The 21,180-nt window shown below is 58.2% G+C and overlaps 1 protein-coding gene across 1 annotated transcript in view; it reads right to left on the minus strand.

Annotated features, from left to right (window-relative positions):
• The window catches only part of Ccdc57 (coiled-coil domain containing 57), an 81,252-nt gene extending 61,626 nt beyond the window's left edge, over positions 1-19,626 (minus strand). The window contains exons 1-9 of the mRNA XM_026410788.1: positions 19,118-19,626; positions 17,908-18,016; positions 14,629-14,730; positions 13,125-13,282; positions 12,939-13,013; positions 10,849-11,049; positions 7,449-7,607; positions 5,602-5,764; positions 5,082-5,210 (exon numbers count right to left, since the gene is read on the minus strand). Of these exons, the coding sequence (XP_026266573.1) occupies positions 5,082-5,210; positions 5,602-5,764; positions 7,449-7,607; positions 10,849-11,049; positions 12,939-13,013; positions 13,125-13,282; positions 14,629-14,730; positions 17,908-18,016; positions 19,118-19,524 (1,503 nt within the window). The 5' untranslated portion in view covers positions 19,525-19,626. The remainder of the gene's footprint in view (positions 1-5,081; positions 5,211-5,601; positions 5,765-7,448; positions 7,608-10,848; positions 11,050-12,938; positions 13,014-13,124; positions 13,283-14,628; positions 14,731-17,907; positions 18,017-19,117) is intronic.
• Positions 19,627-21,180: the final 1,554 nt, after the last annotated feature.

The raw sequence follows: 21,180 nt of genomic DNA on the forward strand, positions 1-21,180 counted from the left end.
ATGTCCAACCACAACTAAAAACAATTTTTAAAAAAGAATACAAGTAATAATAAATGCTGGCCAGGCAGAGGGCACACACCTGAATCCTAGTGACTTGGGACGCTAAGCAGGAGGATCACAAGTTCAAGGGCAGCCTTGGCAACTTTGTGAGGCCCTAAGCAACCTAACGAGACCCTGTTTAAAAATAAAAAATAAATTTAGGGCTGGGGTTGTAGCTTAGTGGTGTAGCGCTTGCCTCACACAGATGAGGCCCTGGGTTTGATCCTCAGTACCAAATAAAAATAAATAAATGGAATAAAGGTATTGTGTCCATCTACAACTAAAAAAATTTTTTAAAAAGAAATTTTAAAAAGGCTGAGGATTTATCTCAGTGTTAAGCACCCCTGCATTCAATCTCTGGTACCAAATAAATAAATAAATATGCTGGCAAGGGTGTAGGGGAAAGGCACAATGATATGTTGTTGGTGAGACTGCGAATTTGTACACCTTTGGAAAGCAACACAGGAAATCCTCAAAAGACTAGGAATGGAACCACCAGCTAATCCACTCCTTGATACTATCCAAAAGAACCAAAATCCGCCTTCAGCAGCATTACAGGCACATCAATGCGTAGAGCAGCACAGCTCACAAGGGTCACGTTAGGGAACCAGCCCAGGCGCTCGCTCGCTCGCTCGCTGGCCCATCGGGAGGTGGGTGGATGACACAGGGCTCCTACTTGGTGGGTCGTGTAGAGTGGTGGACTAGTGGCAGCCCTGGTGAAGGGGCGGAGCGGGGGGGATTCTTCTCCAACCCGGGGAAGCTAGAGAGAGGGAAGGGAGTGGAAAGGGACCCCATGGGAACAGGGAGGCCGTGCAGTGGAGACGGACGGGGAGCAGAGGGGCAGAGCCCCGGCCTCCATGGGCACCAGTGCGCCCACACTGACCCCAGGCTCGCACAGCCGTCCTGCACCCAGGGAACATCCACATCCTGGGATAAAAAGTGAATGAGAACTAAAAAGGGGTGGGGACACAGCTCGGGGCAGCCCTGGGGGTAGCTCTGGGGTAAAGCACTCCCTGGCAGCACCAGGGAGCGTGGGTGTGACCCCCAGCAGGGAGACAGAAGGAGGAGGGGACGGTGAAAGAAACAGTCCCCCACTCCCTGTGTCCTTCCTGCCCCTGCGGCCCCCCACCTCTCCTCCAGGCTGTGAGGGCCCTTCCCAAACTGAGCATTTGACAGCACTGGAATCTGTGCAGTGTTCAGGGGGTGGGTCCCTCGGGCAGTCGAGTGTGGGAGCCGAGGGCTGAGGGGCGGGAGTCAGTGCTCAGGGGGCCAGAGCTCCAGTGGGGACCGGGAAGGGGGGAAGTCCGGGCCATGGCTGGCAGAGTCCGCTGGACCACTGTGAGCTGCGCTCTAAGAATGGCAAAGACGGTGGGTTTTGTGTACACTTCAGCACCATGAACAATTCTCTGGATGAAGTGGAGTAAAGAGCAGATTTGAAAGCGCGGGGAAAAGTTACCATAAATGCATATTAGTAGAAAGTATCCAAAATTACGTTGGAGGGAAAGAGATCAAAAAAGAAAAAAGGTGAGCACAGCTTCAGAGGCCTGTGGGGTGACATGAAGCAGCCTGAGACAGAAAGACCCACAACAACCAGGGAGCCCAGAACACGCGTCTCAAAACAGGGTCACAACGGTCCCCAATCTGCCAGGTGCAGGGGCAAAGTGGCCTGGGATTCTAGCTACTTGGGAGGCTAAGACAGGAGGATAACACGTTTGAGGCCAGCAATTTAGCAAGACCCTGTTTTAAAGTTAAAACAAACAAACAAACAAACTTTTTTCAGGCTAAAAGTGCATGTTTCAATATTTTCAAAATTTACAAATCACTCTCTCTCAGAAGCTACAGAAAACTGAAAGGAACAAACTCCTTTGAAAATAATATCACACACTGCATCTTTCAAAAAGAAACACACACACTACTTTCCCTCTGTTGATAATGCTGTCAGAACAGTGTCCCCCAGAAACAGGATTTAAGTGAAAACTTAAAAAGGGTGGGGAATAGCCAGGCACGATGGCACACCCTGCGCTCCCAGCAGCGCGGAGGCTGAGGCAGAAGGATCAGACCAGCCTGGGAACTTAGGAGGATCTATGCCGAGTCGGCTGGGGTGCAGCAGGACCTTCGCTGCCCGACCAACCCCTCGCCTCTCTGCGCTGCTGAGTTATCTGATTCCAGGACCACTGGTCGGACACATAGCCTCCTGCCGTGGAAATCAGCACTGCCCCCGTCAGCAGTGGTGATGTCCTTGGCACCCATGACTCTGCATGGCCAGCTCCAGGGGACCAGGCCCACCGACCCTCGCCTCTGTACCTTCCCTGGGTGGCCTTAAAGCTGGCACCCAGAGATCAGCCTCAGACCTGCCTTCCCAGTGGCACACACTGACAACAGACTCCTGCCTTCTTCCCCAGCCCTTTCTGCCTAGTTCTCCTCTGTGCCAATGGCTGGGCCTCATCTGTTGGGACCTCCCAGGACTCTAGTGACAGGATACCTATTCTGGTCCCAGGCTGGTGGCATCCTCTCCCTCCTGGGAGCGTTAGTGAACCTCCGAACCAGAAGCACCCTACCGCGGTCCACCCTGGGCTGTAAGTAAAGGTGGACAGCACCCCATCCTGAAGCTCTGCGTTGGAAGCCGGTGTCAGGCAGGCCGAAAGGCAGCCCGTGCAGCAGAGGTCCCTGGCCGCCTGGCCGCCTGCCTCCCCACTCTCCTGCCTGCCGCACAGAGGCAGCACCTGCTGCTCTGCGGGGGTTGCCTCTGCACTGGGGCTGCTTTGCGCACTGCTCCACTCTGGCACCAGACATCGGCACCCGCCTCTGCACAGAGTGGTGAGCACCAAGCAGAAGCTGCAGTTGTGACCTCTGAGCCGAGTCAGGCAGAGGGCGAATCCCGCACTGGCCCCAGAGAAGCCTCCAGGACCCAATTCCATGCCCCCTGCTCCCGACCTCCTCCGCACCTGGCGGCAGCCACTGCTCCTGCTGCAGTTTTGCCAGGTGAGGCGCACTGCCTGACGGTGTCTGTCGGAGCAGGCTTCTGTGGTCACCTCAGGCAGTGTTGTCAGCCAGGAGCTGCCACGGCCTCTCCCCACAGCACCCTGGCCCTGAGGCCAGCCTCCATCAGAGCTGGACAGTCTGCAGAGGGCCTCTGGGCACCGTCTGTCTCCAGGGCAGCTCAGGCTCAGTGGGAGTCTCCACGGTGCAGCTGCGGGGCCTCAGCTGGGCCTGGGTCCCAGACGAAGGATACTTCACAGGTGGGACGTGATTGTTTCTGATCCCAGCCCACTTCCCAGTCTCGCTTTTTCACCAAGACCAAGCCAGAGACAGACCCGACCAGGCACCGACGTCTCCTCCCGGTGGCCAGCCAGGAGTGGGAGAACACTGGCAGAGACGAAAGCCTAGTTTCCTCCCGGGGGCAGTGAGGTGCAGGCTGCTGCTGCTGCCGGCCCCCAGGCACTGTGCGGCGAGAGGAAGACGGCCCTCGTCTGCCCCTGGTCACCCTGGAAGGGGCCTGAGCCTGGCCATGGTGTCTGACTCTACCCCTGGGGCTCGCTGCCCGCGGTGTGTGTCCAACATGCTCTCCTGGGACTCTGAGTGAGTGTGGGGACAGCATGGCCCACAGGGGAGGGAAGAGGCACTGGTGGCCAGTCTGGCCCTGCCTCCTGCTGCTGAGCTCCCAGGCACCTCGCTGCCCGCAGCAGGGCCACAGGCGAGCACCAAGCACCGGGAGCCGAGAGGCCAGAGCCGGCCCATGGCTTCCCTGCCAGGAGGACGGCCTGCTACCAAGAGCTTGAGGAAGAGCCACACTGGAGAGCAAGGCTCCTGCCTGCCCTCAGCCTCCCTGGCTGACCGTGGGCAGCAGGGGAGGGAAGACCTAGGAGGCAGGCCTAGGCCCCACCCAGAAAGGTCCCCCAAAGCACTCAGTCCTCTGCTACCTTAGGCAACAGGGAGAGTGGCTGTCCCTCATGGGACACTAGTGGCCTCAACATGTTCTAAGAAGGTCATGCTAAGTGCAGCCTCACCCTCCAGTGGACGCAGGTGAAGATGGCTTCTGAGCCTCATTCCCAAACCAGATCCCTGACCCCTGCCTGGGGACCCTGCCCCTGCCCCTGCCTGGGGACACAGATTGCCCAGCAGCTGTGGCAGCTCAGGCCAGCTCCTCAGGCCAGAGCACCCACCTGAGCAGGATGAAGCAGGCTGACAGATGCTGTGTCACCGACCACAGTGGCACAGGCTTAGTACTTAACAACTATTGACCACTATCGTCCCCGCCAATCAAAACCAGGAGCTTCAAGGACAACATGGCATGAAATGACCCGCTCTATGGTATGAGGAAAAGACTGTGATCATGATTCTTCACCAACATCTACTGTCCAGTCATATCTGGGATTTGTTCTTTCTCAGCACTGGGGATGGAACCAGGGTTCTCCTCACGCTCAGCCTGTGCCTGTGACCTATCCCTGGGCTACACCTCCAGCCTCAAGTTGCATTTGAATTTGGGGCTTTTAGTGCTTTCAAATGCTAAAGATACAGCGCTGACCCCATCTGTGATCCCAGTGACCAGGAGGCCAAGCAGGAGGCTAGCAAGTTCAAGGCCAGCCTCAGGAACCTGGTGAGACTCTGTCTTAAATTTTAAATAGAGGGGGAGGGGGCTGGGGGTGTCACTCAGTGGTAGAGCTCCCCTGGGTTAAATTCCCAGCACCAAAAAAAAAAAAAAAGGCAAAGATACGAAGAAGATTCTGAAGAGCGCTGAACAGTGTACGTACTATTCTAACTCTTTTTTTTTCAGTGCTGGGAATGGATCCCAGCGGCTCCTACAAACCAGGCAAGTGCTCTGTTTAGTTTTTGAGATGGGTCTGGCTAAACTGCAGAGGGGCTGGCAATCCTCCTGCCTCAGCCACCTGCTGGCTCCACTTGAACTCTCCAAAGTCCCACACTCAGGCTTGTTTGACAGCCAGTCACTGAAGGGACGGGACTGGAAGGCCCACGGTGGTTCTGGCCACGGGGCACTGTTGGTGGTATCTGCTGAGCAGGAAGCTGGGAGGAAGTGTGCTCACCTCCTTCACAGGGAGGAGTCCCTGTGCCTGCAGCGCCTCCACAGCCTGGTCCCGCTCCAGGGTCACGGCCCTCAGCACCGCCTCCTGCTCACGCAGGGCCCGCTCAGTCTCCTGGAGTTTGGCAGTGACCTGGGAAGACATCCCTGGTGGAGACGGGCAGCACTGGCCAGTTCCTGAGACCAGCCTCCCTTTTCCGCTTAAGAGGCAAATGGCAGGTGCAGGTGAGAAAAGTCCTGAGGGCCAGTGCCACGTGGCACTCAGAACTCATGGCCGCGTCTGTGGAGGCAGGCAGCGGACTTGCACCTTCCAGGCCTGGCCACCAGGGTGCCCTCGCCTGGAGGCAGGACCAGTCCCACCCTGTACCAGGGCACACAGCAACGTGATGACACGCTGCAGGGGCTGCAGGGCAGGGCACGGTCATGACCGCCCAGTGAGGCTTCTGCCAGGCACTGCCCGCGCTCCCGGCCCTCCTCCTCGGGAAGCCCCTCCCGGGAAGCCTGCCCCGCAGCGCCACACACACCTGATCCCTGGCCTCCAGCAGGCCCTGGATCAAGGCCTCAGACCTCTGGATCTGTTCCCTCTCGATGCTGTCGCAGCGGCGCTGCCAGTCTAGGTTCAGCTGCACCTGGTCGCGCCCCAGGTTCCTCTCCCTTTCCACTGCCAGGGACAGTTCCTGCTTGTACCTGTGGCACATGCAGACGCCCACATTAACGTTGCTTGAGGTTCCTTCCACGTGAAGAGCAGAGGTGGGGTGCCTCCTGCGGGGCTCCACTGCACCCGCCACGGGCTTCCTGTCCCCAGGTCAGCCTGCGCCGACCCGGGACACACACGTGCCTGCAGGCACACGGAATCTCCTGTACTCAAGCCTCGGAGGAGAAACGGCATCTGCAGATGGCAGACGGACAGATGTCAAAGACCACCCAACACTGAGAAGACCCCACGCCGCGGAGGGGGGGTCACACTCAGGAAACCAGTTCCAGGTACACAGGAAGAGAAGGGGTGACCCTAACAGACAAAAAGCTGCGCTGTCCGGACCCTGTGAGGGCAGCAGGCCAGCAGCAGCAGGACGCTGGCAGTGTGCAGGGCAGAGACCACCGTCCAGGTGAGGAGCTGGTTCTACCAGAGAAAGGCCAGCTGTCGAGAAGCCAGGACGCCGCCCAGTGCCCTCACTTGGCCAAGAGCTTCACTACAGTGGCTGAGGCGATGGTGGAAAGGGGATCTAGTCACAGCTACAGATTTCCAGGCCTCTCTCAGCTGCTGGCCAGAAGATGGCCACGAGGACACCAGAAGGCGCCCCCCGCCCCAGGGCCTGTGTGCAGTTCTCTGCCTGAACCTACAAGGACTGAGCCTTCTCAAGGGGCTAGTCACTGGGCCGGAGCAGGTTTCAAAGCCACAAGACAGAGGAGCAGAGGGGAGCCAGCAGATCAGACTAGAAACAGAAGAAAAGTGGAGGGGAGAGACGGACAGATCAGCAGCCCTCTAGCGGGCCGGTGGAGGGGAGAGACGGACAGATCAGCAGCCCTCTAGTGGGCCGGTGGAGGGGAGAGACGGACAGATCAGCAGCCCTCTAGTGGGCCGGTGGAGGGGAAAGAGAAACTAGAAACCGGTATCCAGCCGAGTGCGGCTGACACTCACCTCCCATGTACTCAAAGCATAATAAAGGGCCACCAAGGGGCAGTCTTAGGTAATAGCTAGGTGAAATGGACAGACACAAGTTACCAAGTGGACGTAGGAAAAACAGAAAAGGGAAAAGGGGAAGCGAACCGTGTGCCTGGGACACTTCCGCAGAGAGAAGCCCAGCCTGTGCCTGCAACACCCACTCCTCTCAAAAGAGGGTGCTAAGCCAAAGAAGCCAGATACAAGACCAGCGCCGTGGGCTCCAGCGCCGGGAACTCGGACCAGGCTGCTCCTCTGCAGACAGAGCCCACCGTGGGGGCTGCAGACAGCTACTGGCTGAGGAGCCTGGGGTGGCTGTGTGGCGGTGACAGTTGGAGTGGGCACGTCCACTACATCTGAGTTACTCTCAGTGAAGCTGACCTTTCAAACTACAGAGAACAGCACCCAGTGGAGAGCTGGAGGGGAACCCCAGGACCTTGACCAGCACGCCAAGGACACAGGCAAGGCCCGCACAGAACCCTGGGGCTCAGGCCTGCTCGGCTCTGCTGCTGGAGGAGGCCCCCACGTGGCCCTGGGCACGCCTGCCACCCTCCGCACCCCCTCACTACCACCCCACGCTCTTTTCTGCTTTCTCATTTCTCCTCAAAGAAGGCCAGGCCAGGACTGGTCTGTGCAGCTGGACTCCTCAGGACCGGAGTGGTTCCTGCCTGCAGCAGGTACTCACAGAAATGGCTGCCCTGGGGACATTACCTGGCCACATCCTGCTGGCGTCGGGCCAACTGTGCCTGGAGCTTCACCTCCTCTTCCCGCAGTGTCTGAACCTGAAGGTCTTTGGCGACGGCCTCCTTGGACATCTGAGTGACCTGGGCGTCCCAGCTGGCTTTGAGAGCAGCTGCGTCTTCACGGAGCCTGGACGGAAGGTCGGGGATGCGGTGTGCTTGCCACTTGTCCCCCTCCACCCCTCGACACTTCTGCACATCAGCTTTTCAGGAACACCAGAGCCCAGGTCCCCACCTGGACCCAGGCGACGGTTCTACCCAGAAGGACTGCCAGCCAGCCAGCCCAGCTACCAGATATCGCTGAACATAGTACACAGGGATGTGTCCTGCAAGGCCACCCGCTGGAGGTGGCCCTGTCAAGCCACCGCATTTCTGCAGCCCTAGCTAGGCCCAGCACAGCAGCTCACACACAAGGACAGGCGACACACGATTTCAGACTGAGCCCAAGACGAGGCTCCAGAGGACACCTTGCGGGAGCGAGACAGCAGAGTGCCTCTGGGGGGGACACGGAGACGGGACCAGTTTCCCAAGAAAAACACTGGAGACACCTGGAGATACTGACTGGGGGCCACGGCACTGACCCCACAAGCAGCACTGTCCCTTGCTTGGTGGCAGACCCTACTATTGAAGACGACCTGACCAGCCACTGGGTCGCACAGTGGCACCTGTTCACCTCACCCTGGAACAGACCTCCGGGTACCTGTGCTGATGAGAGGCTGACTGTGGCAGTTACAAGCACAGAGGCCACCGCTGGTCATAAGGGGCCAGCCAAAAAACCTGGCATGGGAGGAGTGTTTCCAGCTTGGTCTTGTCTAGGGCAACTTGGGGCCCGGACTTTAGGGGCACCAGGAAGAGTCCTGTGGAGGCACCGGCATCTCTGGCTCCCAGGCACCTGGCTACGAGCCCTCTGTGCTGGAACAGGGCTGCACCTCTAGGCAATGGCCTGCTCTTCCAGATCGGCACAAGCACAGCCAGGAACTGGGTCTGCCTGGGCCCCCGTGCACAGCCACCTGCTCCCAGCTCAGGCGGGAGTCATCACAGGAGGACACCAACAGGTGCCATGAAGCAGAAAGCTCACTCCCAGCCATGGGCTTCCACCTTGACCCCACAGAGTGCTGTGATCCCAACTGCAAACCAGCAGAACTGCTGACCCAGGGGATGACTAAGAACAAGTCACTGCGTGATTCTGACTTACACTCCAGAAAACTTGTCTGAGTCGGAACCGAACTCCCTAGAGAAAAGGGGAAGACACGTTCAGAACCTGGGAATCTGTTGGAACTCCTTTCCAGAATAGCCTCCCTCTGGGTGGTCGTGGCCCTCAACAACAAACCTAGAGAGTCAAGAGCCTTCTGAGGCCCCCTGGGGAGGCTGAGACCCTGCACCGCCGGGAAGGGCCTGCAGCCACCCACCAGCCTGTGTCTGGGAGCACACAGCACAGTCCCAGGTGGCTGGGTTCAGTGCCAGGCGTCCCCCCGACTGCTGCTTGAACTTGACTGGGGACAGGGAGAGGCACACCCGGGGAGGTTCTCCTGCGCAGCCCCCACCCTGCGTCTCACAGTCCCCAGAGGCATCTCCCTCTCAGCTAGGAATACAGCTGAGCAGAGGATGCTCGGCACCAAAGAGAGGTCCCAAGAGGTTCTAAGCATCAGCAAGTGCCTTATGGGTCCTCAACGTCTCTGTGAACATGGTGTCCCAGGGTCACCGCAATGGCTTCCTTGGAGACACCTCTCCCTGGAAACTGGGCACAACTGGACAGAGCTGCTGACCTGCCACGGCTTGGCTTGAATATCAGAAAGGAACCGGGCTCAGTGGAAACCATGTGCGTGCTGGTGGGAAGAAGACAGCCCTGTGGAAACCGAAAGGGCTGACTCCAAAGGTGAGCGCAGGGTCACACGAGCCGCAGCTGCACACCTGGGCAGAGTCCCAGAAAGACTCAGAGCTAAAGGTGGGAAGACCCACAGGTTCACCGACAGGTGGATGAGACGTGGTGCTGCGATACGGAGGCCAGCCCGCCTCGCTGACCGCGAGCTGTGACCCTCAAGTCATTAGGGTGGTTTAGGTTGTATGTCTACTTTTTTTTTTTTAATACTGGGGATTGAACCCGGGGTGCTCTACCACTGAGCCATATCCACAGCCGTTTTGAGTCCAGGCATCACCAAGTTACCCAGGCTAACCTCAAACTCTCTCTCTCTTTTAACACCTTTATTCTTTTTTTTTTTTTAAAGAGAGAGTGAGAGAGGGGGGAGAGAGAGAGAGAGAGACAGAGAGAGAGAATTTTTTAATATTTATTTTTTAGTTTTTGGCGGACACAACATCTTTGTTGGTATGTGGTGCTGAGGATCGAACCCGGGCCGCACGCATGCCAGACGAGCGCGCTACCACTTGAGCCACATCCCCAGCCCTTAACACCTTTATTCTATTCATTATTTGTATGTGGTGCTGAGGATGGAACCCAGAACCCAGGGCCCAGGGCCTCGCACAAGCTAGGCGAGCGCTGTACCGCTGAGCCACAACTCCAGCCCCATAACCTCAACTCTTGATCCGCTGCCTCAGCCTCCTAAGTAGCTGGGATTACAAGTCTGCACCACCACACCTGGCTTAAAATAGCAAATTTTTAAATTATTTATTTTTTAAAATATCTTAGTTTTTTTAGATGGATACAATATTTTTATTTTGTTGGTATGTGGTGCTGAGAATCGAACCCAGTGCCTCACGCATGCCAGGCGAGCGTGCTACCACTTGAGCCACATCCCCAGCCTGTGAATTTTCTTAAGTGATAAATTTTATTGTGCATACTTTACCACACATGATAAATGCACACATATGCACACAGAAACTACATAAGGGAAAGAACTGAGCCCTGCACAGTGGCACGTGCCTGTCACCCCAGCCACTGAGAAGGCTGGGGCAGGAGGACTGCAAGCTCAAGGCCAGCCTCAGCAACGTAGGCAGGTTGTGTCTCAAAATAAAAAAGGGCTAGGATGGGGCTGGGTTTAGCTCAGTGGTAGAGCGCTTGCCTAGCATGTGTGAGGCACTGGATTTGATCCTCAGCATTGCGTAAAAATAAATAAATAAAATAAAGGTGCTGTGTCCATCCGTAACTAAAACTCAGTGGTGGGGGGGTGTTCCTGGGATGAAGCTCGGTAGTAGAGCATTCCTGGGTTCAATCCCCAGGACTGCAATCAATCAATCAATCAAACAAACAGAAAACGACAGAAGAATCATTAAGAAAAATGACCTGGCAGCTACAGAAGTCACCCACCAGCTGCAGGCCCCTCCCTCTGTGTGAGGTGGCATGAGCCCACCCGGGAGCCCAGCACCCCAGGGCCCCAGCACCCGTGGGCGGGGGCAGCAGCAAGCTGTAAGCTCACCTGTCAATGACAGCGTCCTTCTCCCTGGCGGCGTCAGCCTGAGTCCACTCAGCCCTGCGCAGCTGCACCTCCAGGGCGTCCCCATGGGCCTGCAGCTCCAGGACCCTGGCCTCCAGTGCCCGCAGCTGCTCCGCGTGTGTGCCCTTCACAGCCACCAGCATCGCGTCCCTCTCCCTGGCCAAACGGTCAAGCTCCTCGTGCCTGAACCACAGGGAAGGGCCCACCGTGTGTCACCCAGAGCTGCACTCAGCAGCCGTCCCCAGACCACGGTCACGGCTGCACCTTGTCCCTGAGGTGGTGACTGCTGCTGCAGGCAGCACCGCCCTCATCTTTGGGGGACATTCGTTACCACTCCTCCCACGTGGCACAGACACCCTGAACGCCCCAGGTCAGAGGTGTAAAGCACAGACCGCAGCGGTGTCCAGCGGCTCAGTGGCCCTGAGAGTCTGTCGTTATGAAAGCCTGCTTTTCTAACAGGCTGCAAGCTCCATCTGGCGATTTGGAGCCCCCTCGACATTACCCCAAATGCCATAAAGGCACTGGCGAGGGGCGGCCTGCGGCGCAGGCCTGGCAGGACCCTGTGTCCCAGCAAGGACATGCCCTGCCAGTTTGCCGACTGGGGATATAGTCCCTACTCTGAGACCCAGTCTGCCAGTCTGAGGTCGGCGATGGCATAATTCCTGAGGAGGCAAAGGTACTCCGTCTCCCCAGAGCTCTGCTGGTGCCCTCGGGCACAGGCTTTGGCCCTCCCACCCCACCAGCCCCTGGGCATTCCAGGTGCCTCCCAGCAGAGCAGCAGCAGCAGCAGCATGGGGGGGCGGGGGGGACTGGGCAGAGTCTGGCTGGGGCTTCTCACACAATCTCCTAACTCGTCAGTGAAGGGTCCTGCTAACCCTTGGTGAGCAGGTCCCCACCTGCTCTCTGCAGTCACCAAGGTGAGGAGCCCCACAACTCATCAGCAGACGGGTCGTCTGCAACCATTCTTGCTGGAGGTCACTAGGTGCTGGTGCATAACCTGGAAGGAGGCGGGACCCACTCAGCTTGCCAGCGCGGCAGGGACAAGGCCTCAGCCAGACACGCAGGCTGGCTGGGGAGTCCACGCACCTCAGTAGGAGGGGCGCCCACGGTGCTGTGCATCCCACTTAGTAGTTGCTGATCTAATGGTGAACGGTGTTGTCTTGTGGACTGCAGACTAATAACTATACCTTAATTTAGAAACCCTTCACAAGGTCAGCACCTGGACCCCAGCAAGAGTGAGTTTTAGTTTAAATATTGTCAGGGTGATTGATTACAAATTTTTACCAGCATAAAAAATATATTCAAGTAATTCCTATGAGGATTGGGAGCAGGGGTCCAAGGATGAAGGGCATGGTGTAGGGTGCAAGAGGAAAGCCGTGGCAGGTGGCAGGTCACCGTGTGTTTAGATGTCCCTAGGTGCATTTGGAAGAGTAACCAAACAAGGTTCCTTCCTTTATTGTGGTTCTGGAGGCTGCAATCAGGGCCTCACAGGTGCTAGGCAGGCACTCCACCACTGGGCGTGCACCCCACCCTTTTCCAATTCTTCCCTAAGTTGCCCAGGCTGTGCCTGAATGCCAGTCCTCCTGCCTCAGCCTCCTGAGCATCTGGGATCACAGGCATGGCCACAGTGACCTGCTCCCTTCTACATTTTGAGATATTGGGGCTGGGGATACAGCTCAGTTGGTAGAGTGCTTGCCTTGTATGCACAAGGCCCTGGGTTCAATCCCCAGCACCACGAAACAAAAAAGAAAAAAAAAAAGAAAGAAAAGAAAAGAAAGGTTATCTGTAGCTATGAACTAAAGCTGATGAGCTGGTCGATAACATTTCCAGGTTTCAAAAGCTGACTTTTAACTGTGGCTTTCAAAGTGTTTTTGAAGTGTGGAAGTGTTTTAGTGTTTCCAGTGCTGGGGATCAAGCCCTGGACCTCCAGCATGCTCAGGGCATCTCTACGCTGAGCCAGGCCCCGGCAGCCACTCCACGGGGGGCACGTGCTCTGCCGTGGCCTGCTCCGGGAGGGCTGGCTCAGCTGGCTCAGCTGTGTGACCTGGGCTCCGACACGAGGAGAGGCTCACTTCCTCTTGAATGTCTCCTCTTCTTTCTTCCTGGTCAGCTGCACAGAGTGAAGCTTATCCTCCAAGTCCTTTATCCTAAACAGAGGTGACAGCAGAAGAACAGGTAAGGAGCTAGCAGGACCTGGCCTGGAGCCAGCGAAGAGGGCAGACCCACGGAGCCTGCCCGGGAGGAGGAGGGCCACCCACCGGGCGTCCTTCAGGGCTTCCACTTCCCGCAGCTCCCAGGCGCGGCCCTGCAGTTGCTTCTCCAGCTCGGCGTTGGCCGTCTCCGCTCTCTGCAGACACTCTGCTGCCTGGGCCCCAGCTTCCTTTAGAGCCTCCAGCTCCTTGCTCAGTAGTTTAACCTGAGGAAGACTTCACAAGTTCAGAGGCGGGCAGCTGGACAGGAGGACGAAGGACTGCACTCTCCCCAGTGCCGCGTGGCCGGGCTGATAACCGCCGCCTGGACGTTTCAGAGCAGCGAACGCAGCGGGCCTGAAGGTCCCCACCACTGGGAGGCTACAGGGCCTGAGTGGAGACCTCCCTGTGTGACCACACACGTCACAGGATACCGTGCGTCAACGAAACACCGGAACACTCAAAAGGAGGATGCAAGTGGCATAAACCGAGACTCCAGAGGTAAACGGCTGCTTCACCAGGAGAGAGCAGCAGCAAACAGGAAGAAGGTCCTCAGGCCGTCCCGACGAGAATACAGAGACACCCAGGACCTCTGAGGGCCCCCTCCCCTGCCCACCTGCCACTGACCAACTAAAACTACTCATCTCTCAACACAAAACTCGATTATCATTCAAACACTGAAATTGAACGCAGAGCAAGGGAAGTCGGTGCAGGTCAGAGACCACCTCCGAGCCCTTCTGGGTGCTGCTCAGATGAGCCCTGGCCTCCCTGCCACCTGTACAAGACGAGTGTGAGGGCAGCTATTGGGCCAGGGTGGCTGCCAGGCCGGGGCGGCCGTGTCCACATAGGGCAACCCTCTTATGTGGCAGGAACTTGAGGTGTGCTACCTTATGCAGCAGACAGAGCTGAGGGCAGGCACCTGGGGTCCTCACCTGTGTGCCCGGCCCATCACAGCGCACAGGACATCCACACGGCCTACCTGTTCTCTCTTTAGGCTGAGAGATCCCCCAGAGCAGCCTCGTGAGGGTCCCGGTGTGGCAGCCCTGGCCTGAAGCCCCAGACAGCTCTGGGTTCTGGCTGAGAACTTGGTACTACGCCCCGGGGTGGGAGTGGGGGTCTGGGAGACTTGGGGATAGGCCCTGTGCCAGAGCGGCAGGGGCCCTCGAGGTGAGCTGTGTCCTGGCACTGTCCGGGGTGCTGAGTCTGTGTGCACACAGTGGCAGCCGCACTCTGCCCCCCAGCAAGGCTATGGCTCCAGCTGGGCCATGCGTCAGCTGCTAGCTCCAGGCAGGCCCTGACCCCCTGAGCCTTGGCTTCCAAGGCTTGCTGTAAAGTGGGGAGACCCCCAGCAGCCCACGTGGAGAAGGCCAACAGCAGGGCAGGCTGCAGGAGGCTGGGAGTGGACAGTGGAGGGAGGGCACCCTCTCCAGGCTTCAGGTGGCTGGACTGGGATGGAGAGGCTGACCGAGGCGGCACCACAGAGCCTGCTGCAGTCTCTGAGTGAGCTGTCTGGCTTGCAGGGCAGAGGGATCCCTGCTGATGAGCACAGCCTTCCCAGCCAGAGGCGCCGTACCTTGAGCTCCTGGGACAAGACCACACTGCTCATGCCATCAGCCTGCAGTCGGAACTCGTGCTCCCTCTTCTGCATTTCAGATTCGAATTCTAGTAGCAGTTCCTGAAACAACAAGGACTCACACTGAAAGGACGGCGGGGCCAGCCATCTAGGTCAGGGTAGGTGGACACAGCCGTCAGCTGCCACTGAGAAGTCAGGGGCCCATGGGGGAGCACTGATGGGCCATGGCCACCGCATGGACCTCCTGCCACAGCGCACTGGGACACAAGTGTTGGCCAGTGCCGGGAGGGTCTACAGTCCGAATGTGGCCTGCCCCACTCACCCATGTGCCGGAAGCCTGAGCCCCCTGCGGCAGCCCTGGGGAGGCCTCTGGACGATCAGAGCCCGGGGCCCTCAGAGCGCTGCCGCAGCTCTCACAGGCAGAAACTGGCTCCCACAGGTCCTCTGCAAAGTCAAGCCTGGCCTGCCCTGGTCTCTGGCTTCCCGGCTGACCCACATGCCCCTTCTGCTCATGTCCCCTGTTCATTTTGCCAACATGTTGTGACCAGCCAGAGGGTCTTCTCCAGATGCCAGTGTCCGGCTGTGGAGCCTCCAGCCACGTAAGTCACGAGCCAAGGGAACCTCATCTCCTCACACATCACCCAGCACCAGGCACCCTTGGAACGTCAGAGCAGGGACTCAGACACTGTGACGTGGCTGGGAAGCACTGGGTGTAGATGGAGCACTAGCTGCTCAGGGACTGAGAATGAGAGCACAGGGACCCTCCAGGGCCAGCCCACCGAGCCCTTCCTGAGGACCTCCCACTCCCACCAAACCCAGTGCCCTGGAGGGAGGGCTCTGAGGAAGGCTGGGCCGGTCTGCTCCCACCCTGCTAGGCACCCTCTGCCCTGGCAGGCAGGATGCACATGACCACCTGGCGACGCAGGGGCAACCCCGAGTGTACATGAGCCATGCCACGGGCAGGAAACAGACCTAGCTCCTGCCAGGGCCCACACACGGGGGCACATCTGCACAAACAGGCTGGGGCCACTAGGGGGCAGGAGACCCACACCACTGTGCCTCCCTGGCCCAGACAGAACCGCAGCCAGGCTCCCCTGTGGGCCATCCAGCCCACCTCAAGCTGCTCCCTGCCCGGTCCTCTCCCGGGACGCCACACCAGCCTGTCCGACCAGGCTCTGCCACCCCCACTCAGCCCAACTTGTGCGACGGCCCCTGGTTTCCCCTGTGGGTGCACCCTGCCCTTGCAGCACGGCCCCATCCCCTGGGCCCTCCCAGCACCCCACCAGCTACTTCTGCCGCAGCCTGCTGTCCTTGAGCTGGGCGACTCACACTGCTCTGCTCAAACCAGCAGTTCCTCAGGTCATCCTCACAAAGGCCTGCGGCCTGCAGGCCTGCCTCCACCTCCGTGCTCCTGGGCTTGACCGCTCCCTTCGAGGTCCCAGCTTGGAGCACCTGCTCCCTCCCCCCCCCCCCAGCCACCCTGCAGCTCTCAGGGGGCCTTTCTGAGTGCCCTGTTCAGAAGTTGTGTGCCACCCCACCTTGGCACTCCTGAGCCTTCCCTGTGTCCGCAGCAGGCAACGCCGTTGGCCAGGCCGGGACCACTGACGCTGCAGAGGCTCAGGGTCACCTACACTTCAGTGTCAGCCTGCTCTGTGAAAACAGGTGAGTCCAGGCACGTCCAGGGGTCACACTCAACTCCAGAACATGGGAGACCTCCAGGCATGTAGTTTGTGTTTAAAAACAAAAAAAAAGCTGTTATATGAATGAATAAAACAGTAATCATCTGGTGCCCCCTCCAGTGGCTCCCCGCCTGCGACTGACCGACGGGCCAAGACCTCCTTCCTCCAGAGACGGCAGCTTGCACGCATGACCCAGGTGACAGACCTCCCGGTACCACCACCTCACTTCAGAGTGCAGGACAAGAACCGGCATCCTCACTGGATAAATTCCACCCGACCCACCCATGACCACACCAAGACCTTCTGAGGTCAGAGACAGCCCGGCAGGCTGGCCAGCAGGGAGACCCCCACTTGAGAGTGGAGACTGACGGTGGGGCGTCGTCACAGACCACCCCAGAGCCGCCCTGGGCTGACACCACCAGGAGAGACCCCCTGCACGTGTCAGCGCGTCCCCTTTTCCTGCTTCCAGGGACGGGCTGCCACCTCAAGGGACAGGAACTATGTAGGGGTCTGTAAGAGGCCACCAGAACGTGCCCTGCTTGGCCTAAGCGTTTCTTCTGCAGGTGGGCAGCCTGGAAAGCCAAATGCCAGGGGCCAGCGCCTGCCTGCCCGCCTGCCCGTGGGAACCAGCCCTGGGTGGAGCTTCTTTGGAGGTGCCCATGGCCCCACTGAGGAACCCTGTCACTCACAAGTCACAACCCGTCTTCTCTTGACCACACATTTCTCCTACCTGAGGGCACGCGGCTCTCCAGAGCTCCAGCCACCGTCCCCTCCCTGAAGACGCACTGTTCCAGGGCCTGCACCTCTGAACTGCGAGGGCCTGGGGGCACGCCAAGCTGCCCCTTCCCAGGTGGAGGCTGGTCGCTGCGTCTGGCTTCCCCCACATCCAAGGAAGAGGCAGAAGGCCCAGTGCACCTCCTCGGATCTGAGGCCACCTGCTGCCCACTGGAAGTGTCACTCTGGCCCACTTACTGAGCAGCCAGGGCAGGAGAAGGCTCTGAACAAGAGAGGTGGCTCTGCCACCTGGGCCTAGTGTCCAGCCCTCGCCCTGGGGCCTGAGGGGCGTGGCAGCCTCTGCCTTGAGGGCTGGGGCGTGAGGCCTGCTGCCATCCACAGACGACCGCTCTCCTTGGGAGAGAGCTCTTGGCTTGCTACTGGGACCACAGAGCTGAGCACACGAACTGGGTGGGGGTCACTGACCTCAGAGCCATAAAGCTTGGCCTGGGCACTAACAGACCATCATCAAACAGAAATGGAGTCCACAGGTCAGGCCCCAGCAAGCTGAAGACAGGGCAGTTATGGGAAGGAGCGGCCCAAATGCCCATGGCTCCCACCTCTGAGCCCTGCCTTCTCTCTCCCGGCCTGTACCTACGGCTCAGGGGCGATTCTCTCAGCACTTGACCCAGAAAAGGATGGCTGGCCCCTGGTCAATAGATGGTCTGCATGACTGAAAGTGGACAGCTGCAGCATAAGGACATCTCTGGAATGTCTGTGAAGGACAGTGGTCAAGGGGAATCCTCCAGTGGGCAGAACAAGGCTCTCTGCTGGGAACCCTGTGCAACCCAGGTTCGCAGCGGGCAGCGGGGGCAGCAGGCACTACCTGTCTCTGCAGAGCGAGCTCGCCGTCCAGCTCCTCGAGCTTCCTCTCCAGCCTCCACTTGAGATTCTCATACTGCTCCCGCTGGTGGCTGATCTCGCCGTTCTTGTCACTGTGGTAACCAGACACAGCACTGAGAGACCACACCACACATGCTCATAGGCACCCCTGCGCACGCAGCTGGTGCTTCACATTTGCACAGGGATACAGTGGGCAGAGGTAGCAGGACCTCTACTCCACCTGGCCAGGTGACCGCCAGCAAGAGAGAAAGCAAAACATGGAAACCCCAAATCCCTTGACTTCCAGGACTCAGGCAAAGTCTTTGTCAACAGTGGCCGACACCGCCAGGCACGGTGGCCACGCCTGCAATCCCAGTGGCTCCAGAGGCTGAGGCAGGAGGGTTATAAGCTCAAAGCCAGCCTCAGCAAAAGCGAGGCGCTAAGCAACTCAGTGAGACCTGCCTCTAAATAAAACACAAAACAGGGCTGGGGGTGTGGCTCAGGGGTCCAGTGCCCCTGAGCTCAATCCCTGGTACCAAAACCTCCCCCCCCAAAACAAAACAAAATGAGTAGAGGCCTAGGGACCTGCGGGACAGTGACCAGGCCTACCACTCATGCCAGTGGGACAGCAGGGTGGGAAGAGCAGCGTGGCCTGGGCCTGGAATCCCAGCTCTGGAGGGACACGGCACTGAAGAGCAGAGCACTCTACCCATTCATTCCATTCGTTTTTGGTGTGAGAATTAAACCGAGGGGCACTTCACCCCTGGGCCACACCCCAGCTTTTTTTTTCTATTTTTCATTCTGAGACAGGGTCTTGCTAAGTTGCCCAGGTGGCCTCAAGCCTAGGAGCCTCCTGCCTCAGCCTCCTGAGTTGCCGGGGTCACAGCGTGTGCCACCACGCCCAGCAGCTCCTTGAGTTTTGAAATTAATAGATATTTCACATTAATCACAAACTTAAATGATTTATTATTGAAATAATATTGATCTCTAATTAGTGAATCAAATTCTAAATATTTAAACCAGATCCTGGGTAACTTCAGAGCCTCGTGAAAACCCAGAAAGAGGCCTTCCAGGCCCTGTCCTACCTGCCTTTGTGCATCATGCACTGGCCACCGAGGCCCGAGCCCTGAACCGGGGTCTCAGCTCGGGGCGGGGCGCGAGCGAGTGGAGCGGGGCTCACAGCTCGGGGCACCGCGGGCAGAGCGGGGGCTCACCTGTGGACGCGCTCCAGCTCCTGGTGGTGCTCCTGCGCCCTCCGCTGCTGCTGCTGCTGCAGCTCCTCCATGCGCCTGGCCTCTCTGGCCAGCTCCTGCTTCAGCCTGGCCACCTCCACCTTCAGCTCGCTCACCTCTGCCTGCCGGGCCTCCTCCTGCCCCCTGGCCTGGGCAAACGCCGCGTCGTAGTGCTCCAGCTCCAGGTCCCGCTCCTCCAGCACCCGCAGGTTGTAAAGGAAGTCCTCCTGCAGGCGACGCAGCTTCCCCTGGGCCTCTTCCAGCTGCTTCTGTGCATCCTGCAGAGCTGCCTCCTGCATCTGGGTGTGACGGGCCTGCAGCACCCGCCACTCCTCCTCCTTGCGGGTCAGCATCTCGCTCAGGGTCTTCTCTGAGCACAACGGCAGCATGACAGCAGCTGTAGCAAAGAGAAGGAGCAGGGCCCGCGAGCCATAAGGGACCCAGCCTTCCTTCCCCGGTGCCCACTCTGCTCCCCGAGCCACGGTCAGCGCAGTCAGACGAAGCTCTGGGTCAGGCATTAGCTGTCTGATCATGCACAGGTTCTGAAGCAAGGGAGCGCTGGACTTAGACATCAAGGACCGGTGTGTCCTGCAGCCTGGGCTTCTATCCTCCCGTCCCTATAACAGGGGTGAGGCAGTAAACCCAGAAGAGGAAGAGGGAGGAAAGTTGGGAATCTCAAGGTTTGCACACCCCCGAGAGCAGGGCTCTTAGGAGCTCCACGGAGCGTGCACTTCACTTGTCTGTGGAGAGATTGGGCTGCAGCGACTCTGAGCACCAGCTCCCTGCCCGACCTGTGCTCTGTTCCTGGAGTCAAACTCGCTCCTGGGGGCCTGAGCCACATGGTAGTGAATCCCAAAAAGTGGCCTGACATTTTGATAAAACAAGAAATAAAATGCTGGAAAAAATGATGCAAAGAAAGAAAAGAGGCCAGGTGTGGTGGCACACACCTGTAATCCCCGGGGCTCAGGAGGCCGAAGCAGGAGGATCCAAAGTTCCAAGTCAGCCTCAATGAGGCCCTACTTCTTTTTTCTTTTACACACATGAACAGCATATCATTTTGTTGTTGTTGTTGCTTTTAGATATACATGACAGTTAAGTGTAGTGAGACACTACATCTAAATAAAAAATTTTAAAAGGGCTGGGCATGTGGCTCAGCGGCTAAGTGCCCCTGGGTTCAATCCCTGGTACAAAAATAAAATAAAATAAAATAAAAAGGTACATGCTATAGGAGTCCATTTTGTTTTTGTGACAAGGTCTTGCTAGGTTACCTGGCCTAGCAGGTAACATCCGATTTTTTAAAATACTAGATTCAACAACATAAAACTATTCTGCCAAACTGCTACCAAGTCTCTAAAACCCTCTTCCTCTCTGTACCTGCCAAGGACCTGCTACCACATTCACCCTGAGGGCCTGCTCCTGGGCAGGGCACCTGGAGACTCGCCGCACCCAGCAGACAGGAGTGGCTTCTGACACACCAACCGCTGAGCGAGGGACTTCCTGGTTTGACTCCCATCGCTGTGAGGCCACTTACAGGAAAGGACCCAGGACCAGGTCCTCAGCACCCCACCTGGGTACCATGGCTGGGTGTGCAGGCAGGTGCAGAGCTCTGGTGCACACGGCAGTGGCCGCGCCTGATTTGAGGGACCTCTCACTGCAGAAGGGCCAGCAGAGGAAGGTGACTGGCAGTCTCCACGAGTGCGAGAGCCAGCTTCTTAAAAAACCCTGCCTCGGGTCATCTCAGCTAAGTGATTCGTGGAAGCCTTCCTGGTCGGGCGGGGCAGCGAGCCAGAGGAGCACAGGAGGGTGGGAGAGCCTGGCAACCCAGGCCAGTGCCTCCCGCTGCCCGGGGCGAGCGAGTAAAGCTGACATTCAGACACAAACCCCAACGGGCTGGGGCTCGGGTGGAGCGCTCGCCTGGCATGTGTGAGGCACTGGGTTCGAGCCTCAGCTCCGCATGTAAATAAACGAATAGAATCAAGGTCCATACATCTAAAAGAAATTAAAACGGACAGACAAACAGCCACCAGAGAACCTCAGGGTGGTGT

This window comes from Urocitellus parryii, chromosome 7 (assembly GCF_045843805.1).
Source record: "Urocitellus parryii isolate mUroPar1 chromosome 7, mUroPar1.hap1, whole genome shotgun sequence".
NCBI lineage: Eukaryota > Metazoa > Chordata > Mammalia > Rodentia > Sciuridae > Urocitellus > Urocitellus parryii.